A 7,094-nucleotide genomic window follows, 5' to 3' on the forward strand; every position below is an offset into this window, starting at 1 on the left:
GGGGGGGGGGGGATCAACTGGCTCGTCTCTTCTGGAGGACTTTCAGGCCAGGGCCCATGGATAACTTCCAGAAATCCCTGGCCTGGTAGTGCTACTAGGGGGGGGCGGGGGACTCTGCCAGTTTGTGATAAGCTCTACAAGCATGGGTGTGCAGTCAGACGGGCTTGCCTGAAATGCATGCTCTCATACAGTGTCCATGCATTGCTAACTTGTAGAGCTTTGTCAAACAGCTATTGTCATGTGTAGGACGGATCTGGCAATCGTCTGAGTCCATTGTGAAGATCGGTCTGCCTCCTTCCTTTGGCCAGGAAGGACAGGCAGTTTTTCTTTGTCTGGTGACTATGGCAAAAGAGGTTGTGTGGTGGACATGATTGAAAGGGTTGAAGATGAGTACTTTCTTCTTCGGCCAAGGCCTCATTAACGTTTTCAGGTTTCACCTGAAAAGGAAAGTGAGGCTGGAGAGGGAGGTGCTGTCATCCAGTAAGTTTGTTGAAAAGTGTGTGAATGTAGCAAGAATGGCCTGTGTGAATGGGCCTACTCTAAGTATGTGCCTGTAGGCTGGATAGAATGAGGAGGAGAGGGGTGCCTAACTGAGGTGCCTTTGGTGTTAGGGGATTCAAAGAGTATGAGGTTCCTTTGGTCACCTCTCAGTAGAACTAATGGGGAAGTATATTGTTGGTTTAATCCCCTTGTTAATTGTTGTGGTTTTCTTTTTGCTGTTTACATGTTTAACCCTGCTGTCCCTTGTCTGTGTATTGTCCTTTGTGTTTTTGTTTAGCCCTCATGGATATATTGTCTGTGTGTTCTTGAACTGGAACATGGAACAATTATTTTGTCATATACAGACAATGTAACCATGAGGATAACAGAAACAATTGGAATCGAGGTGATTGGGACCACCCTTAGGGAGTATGAAAAGGTAAAAGAAGCACTCATTAACCTGACCAAATCAACAGGCTTGCAGCCTGGCATTGGATAGTTTAGGCCAATATCAGGTATTACAGATCTGGCTGTCATGTTAAAAGACTAGGAGTTTGATTCAGATCAGACAACCTGCAGATAGGCACTGGAATGAAGCTATGAATAAGGATGGCAAGTGTAACAGAATCAATATTAAAACTCCAAATGCTTGATCTACTTCCTATAAACCTTGCTATCTTTATCAGCTTGTATTGATATTTTTTCTACTTCACAAACAAGAGTGTTATTTTATTTTGTATTTTCTAATCAGAAGTATCAATATGACTTTCACTACTTTATTAACTGTAATTCATTCTCTTAGCTTCTAAAATGTAAAGAAATAATGAGAAGTTATTTGATACTTGCACGTTAGTTTTCAATTGAAACACATCAACAGAGAAGACTATATTTTAACACTTAGCCAACTGGCTCAGGGGCAAGCTGCCTACAACATATCAAGTATGAACAACATCAGTAGCATTCATTGTTAGTGACCACAAAAGTGTTTCCAAGTACTTTTGGACCAGTTAGTCTATTTCTCATATGCAAATATTATGGTCAGTCACCTTACTGTTGTCACAAGCACCTAACACATTTTGACACATACTTTTACTGCCAACAGTTTAACTCTAGCTTTCTCATACACATGATTAAGCATGCTCATACACCTGAATTGATAGGTATTCAGAAGAAACTCATGTTATATAATATTTTGAAACAGATATTTTTAATGTAACACAGAATTGTCAAAGGTTTCTTTCATACTGAACTTTGTTTCTATTATTCTCTTCACAACAAAATTGGTGACTTAACCAAAAGTTAATAAACCTCTGAATATTACACATGCATTTACACTAACCTTACCCTGAAGTGAATTGAAAGGAGCTGATTGGTGAGAGCAGTACAAGTCATATACAGGGATGTTGTCAGTAAGGTGAGGGTTGGCAACGAGTATAGCAATGGATTCAGGGTACAAGTAGGTGTTCACCAAAGATCAGTCCTCAGCCCCCTCTTGTTCATCATAGTCCTCCAGGTAATAACAGAAGAATTTAAGACAGGCCACCCCTGGGAGTTCCTCTCTGCTAATGACCTTGTTCTTATAACTGAATCACTATAAGAACTAGAGAAGAAATTTCAGGTGTAGAAGCAAGGTCTAGGATTGAAGGGCTTTAAAGTTAACCTAGCATAAACCAAAGTCTTAGTAAGTAGGAAGGCAGACAAATCACAAATCACAAATCTCTTCAGGTAGATGGCCCTGCTCAGTTTGTAGAAACTCTATAAGATGTACTGAGTGCAAGCTATGGACACTTAAGAAGTGCAGCAATATCAGAAGAAGTTTAACTTGGAAAATAGTTTTTGTGTGTGGAAAATGCACAGGTTCTATAAACATTAAAAATGTACAGAAAATAGACTCCATCAAATGCCAGTGAGGTAAGCTAGAGGTAGTTGATAGCTTTTGTTACCAAGGTGACCAAGTCAGTAGTGGAGGTGGATGCTCTGAAAGCATAGCGGCAAGAATAAGAATAGGCTGGGCAAAGTTCAGAAAGCTCCTCCCTCAGATTGAAAGGCAGATTGTATGATGTCTGTATGTGAACTGCTATGCTACATGGCAGTGAAACATGAGCTGTGACCACTGAGGGCATGTGTAGGCTTGTAAGAAATGAAGCTAGCTTGCTTCGCTGGATGTGCAATATCAGTGTGCATGTATGACGGAATGTAAGTGTCTTGAGAGAAAACTTGAGTATAAGAGGCATCAGATGTGATGTGCAAGAGAGATGACTGTGCTGATATGGTCATGTAATGTGTATGGATGAAGGCGGCTGTGTAAAGAAGTGCCGATCCCTAACTGTGAAGGGAATCTGTGGAAGAGGTAGACCCAGGAAGACATGGACAAGGTAGTGAATCATGATCTTTGAACGTTGGGCCTCATGAAGGCAATGACAAGTGACCAAACCTTTAGTGATATTCCATGCTTGAAAAGACCTGTCTAGTCAAGTGAAATCATAGCTATAGCTGATTCTGGTGTAATGTAACTGGCACTTGTGCCAGTGGCACATAAAAAGCACCTTTTGAGTGTTGGGCCTCACGGAGGCAATGACAAATAACTGAGACCTTTGGCAATATGCCATGCTTGAGCCATGTGAAATCATAGTTGTGGCAGATGCTAGTATCACACAACTGGCACTCGTGCCAGTTACATGTAAAAGCACCCATTACACTCTTGGAGTGGCTGGTGTTAGGAAGGGCATCAAGCTGTAGAAACCATACCAAATCAGACTGGAGTCTGGTGCAGTCCTTCAGCTTACCAGCCCTAGTCAAACTGCCCAACCCCTGCCAGTATGGACGATCGATGTTAAATGATAATGATGATATATACATATATACAAACAAAGCATATATTTTGGTCAAAACCAATGCCAAAATTAATAATCTACCACTTGCTTTCCTTTCCTTTCCTCGGTCAAGAAGCTCACCGCAGTAATTCAGTTATTGAATCATTCTCCCATAACCATCTATGAGAAACCTATGATTTCACTTCTAGTTTTTGTAAAATATTCTAATGGATTTTTGTCACTGCTGACCTGCCAAAATCAATTCTAAGAGCAAACTTTATATCACACTGACTAAAAACACGGTGAAAATGATTGCCAAGCTTGTGATTCAACATTGGATTGCATGAAATGATATGCTTATGATAATCATGAGACACAGGATGTTAGAATGAATCCAGTCTCTTTGAAAAAGAAAAAAACAGCAGCCATAAACACACTTTAGTTTTATTAAATAATTCATACACAGGTAAGATATTATCAAAATTAATCATCCATGACAATATTCTGAAATTTCATTATATATATCATCTCTATAAAAATTTGACTAAGTTAATTGCATAATAATTTCAATCAATGAGGCTATGTAATTACAAAAGAAAGTAATTTTTATTCTGCCTTAACCATTCAAGTATTAGTGGCACCCTGACAGTGCCCCAGCATGGCCACAGCTCAAGAGCTGAAACTAGATAAAATGAAAAAAAAATGAAAATGATAAAGAATGTGTAGCGAAGCTTCTCTCTCAGTTATATATATGTAAATGCGGACATAGCAGATAACATCTAGCTTTTGGCCACATCTTTGGACCCTGTTGTGTCCACCACTCTGATTGGTTGGTAGTGGCACACTTTTGTCTCTAGTTCTATTTCGCGCCAGGGTGCAAACCAACCAATCATAGCCTTCTGATTAGGTCACGTGGAACGATTTTCTGAACCCCTGCTTGAACCAATTTTTTTCTCTTAAATAGGTAGCTAGTCTGTGCTAAAGTTTGTCTTCGGCCTTAGAGCTTTTGAGGTCTAGCCGCTGACCACAGAGCACCAGCCAGTTCCAGCGACAACACTTCAACACCTTACTGCAAACTCCATCTTTAGCGCCACCATCAGCTTCTTCGTCGACAGCGTCTACACTGACGTCTCTACATACACATCTCCAACAGCACCTGCATAACTTTCTCTCAACACTGTTTGTGTGAATTGTTTCACCACGGATAACAGTGAGACCCTCTGTACCAAGTAACTGGTCACAGCATCGTAGCCTCTACTTCTTGGGTGACAGTATATTTTCTCCAGGCTCTGCTATTCGGCCACAACTTCTTGTACAGCACTTCAACCTACTGTGTACCTTAGATACGAACTGGTATTTCTTATCCTTGTGTCTGGACTTTCTCCTAACGTCCTTATTATAGACTGTTTTCTATGCTCTGTATCTCTTGCATTCACATACATATTTGTATACACACACTCTTTGTTTACATGATGGCCTGTCTTATATTGTGTTTTATTATGTCGCATTCACTCACACACAGACATTCTAGTTGACTACCAATAAAACCTTATTTTTATACATTTGTACCCGGTTGAGTCTATCTCTTTTCTTGTTGGCATTTACCTCATTCCATCTTTTGTTTGTTTTTATATATTTGTGCCAACCGTACGATGCGCTAAAGGAGCTGTTCCTTCGTCACCATCTCTTGGTCGCACGGTTGCTACAAATGTATCTTATTAATGCAATTTTAATTGTAAATAAAGAAGACTTTTTTCTAAAATTTTTCTATTTTATTTATTAAAGGCATCTATCAGTTGCTTTTCCTTGTCAATTTTCTGTACTTCTTAGTTATGGCATACTTCATTTTTTTTGCTTTCATTGACTGAAATTTTTTTTTATACTTTATCCTTTTTTCAGATCTTCCTCCAAATGTTTCTATTCTTTCTCCCTCTTAACCAATGGACTTTCTATTCCCCATCAATGTGACCCACATGCATGACCACCACACTTCTCTTTTTCCAATGACATACTCAGGATTCCTCCCCATCCTAATATATTGTTTCATTCCTGTTCCCTTTCCCTCACATCATCTATCTGTACTCTTCCTTATAATGTTGAATAGCCCTAGGCACACCCTTTTACACAACCCATCCTATCATCTTTTCAGTTTTATCCATGCCTTTTACATCATCATCATTGTCATCCTGAGGTTGTCTTTCATGGAAAAGGGGAGACAATTTCAAACAATTGAGAATTAATCTTTCAATGAAAATTTACATGTTTAGTGGAAGGGAAGTCCATTCTTTGTTTTAGGCAATGGAAAACTAAAGAAATGTAATTTTTGTTTTTCAATATTTTGATTAATCTATGGTGATGAACTGACAGAATTGTTAACATGCTGAGCTAGTGGCATTCTGTCTGTCTTTATGTTCAGAGTTTAAATTCCGTCAAGGTTGACTTTGCCTTTCATCCTTTCAGTGCCAGAAAATAAGTGCCACTTGAGCATAGAGGTCAATGTAATCAATTTACCCACTTCCCTGAACTCGCTGGACTTGTGCCAAAATTTGAAACCAATATTTCAATTAACTGAGAATTGAAAGATTTATTCTTAATTTCTTGAAATTATCTTTCCTTTGCTTTCAGAATCAATAACTTGTTTTCTCCATTTCTTTCTACAACTAAAAAACGAATTTTAATTCATAAAGATTTTTTTTATATGACATTCTCTACACCACTGCTAAAATTATTTAACCAATTCAATGCCATTTGCATTATATTTTTTTAGCACATAGAAATTTAGTTTTGTATGTTCACAGCCATTTCTGCAAAAAAGAAAAACACTACAAAAAGCTATATAAAAAGAACAATGCAAAATATTATCTTGTATATGACATTGTTTTTTCTGTTGATATTTTCATTTTTATTTAAATATATTTTGGATTTTCACATATTTTGGTGATGTTTTTCTTTTTATTAAGTTTCCATTTTCCAGATTGGGTCTATTGTAAGATTTATAAAAAGAAAAGGATAAAAAATTAAACTTTGATTTCTGTATCTTTGTGAATTGCATGCTTGTGGTAGGATGATAACAAATACCTGTTATACAGTGAGGTCCATTCAGCTGCAAAGGAGTATCCTTCATCATTCACAATAGATCTTATTCCAAGTCAAAAGAAATCATTGTTAGGATCGTTGTTGCAGTTGTGTTATTTTTCAGTGTTGTAATTATTTAAATTTCCTTATTGTTGTTATTTTTTTGTTGTAATGTTGTCATGTACTAATGTTGCAATCATCTAAATTTTTTCAAAGTATCAAATATAAATTGAAAATTTCAATCACAGAAAGGACGGTTTGTGTTTTAAGACTGCTAGATACCTATACTGGTTCTGCGGCATATATTCATACATCAGTTGAATGATTTTTCATTGAAAGTTTTCTTCACCCTCCAAAAAGAGTTTCACAGATTAGTCTGAAACCACTCAATTATTATCTTCACCATTAGTTTTATGCTTCACTTTCCTAGAAAAAGAGTTAATTTTATAAACTTGAATTGCAAGAACAGTGTTTGTGTGTATAACAAGAAGCAAAAGGACAGAATGAAGCGTTGGACCTTACCTTGCCGACCGCAGCGGGGTACACGATCGCTCTTAATCAGAACACGTATTTCTCGTAACGTCGCTGTTTTCTCACTGGCCCCACGTGCTAGCCTTCGACCGCGTGTCGCCGACTTCCGATCTGACCCTTCCGGTCTGGCTTCACCTCTGTTTGCCTCACCCCTCTCCACCACAACACATAGCTCGTCACAGCCCATAACACCAC

General features: G+C 38.2%; 1 protein-coding gene across 1 annotated transcript in view; it reads right to left on the bottom strand.

Annotated features, from left to right (window-relative positions):
• Window positions 1-6,161: 6,161 nt before the first annotated feature.
• Window positions 6,162-7,094, bottom strand: part of LOC106880427 (organic cation transporter protein) — a 63,605-nt gene continuing 62,672 nt past the window's right edge. Inside the window, exon 10 of the mRNA XM_052971171.1 lies at window positions 6,162-6,794. Coding sequence (XP_052827131.1) covers window positions 6,755-6,794 — 40 coding nt within the window. The 3' untranslated portion in view covers window positions 6,162-6,754. The remainder of the gene's footprint in view (window positions 6,795-7,094) is intronic.

This window comes from Octopus bimaculoides, chromosome 10 (assembly GCF_001194135.2).
Source record: "Octopus bimaculoides isolate UCB-OBI-ISO-001 chromosome 10, ASM119413v2, whole genome shotgun sequence".
NCBI classification, from domain to species: Eukaryota; Metazoa; Mollusca; class Cephalopoda; order Octopoda; family Octopodidae; genus Octopus; species Octopus bimaculoides.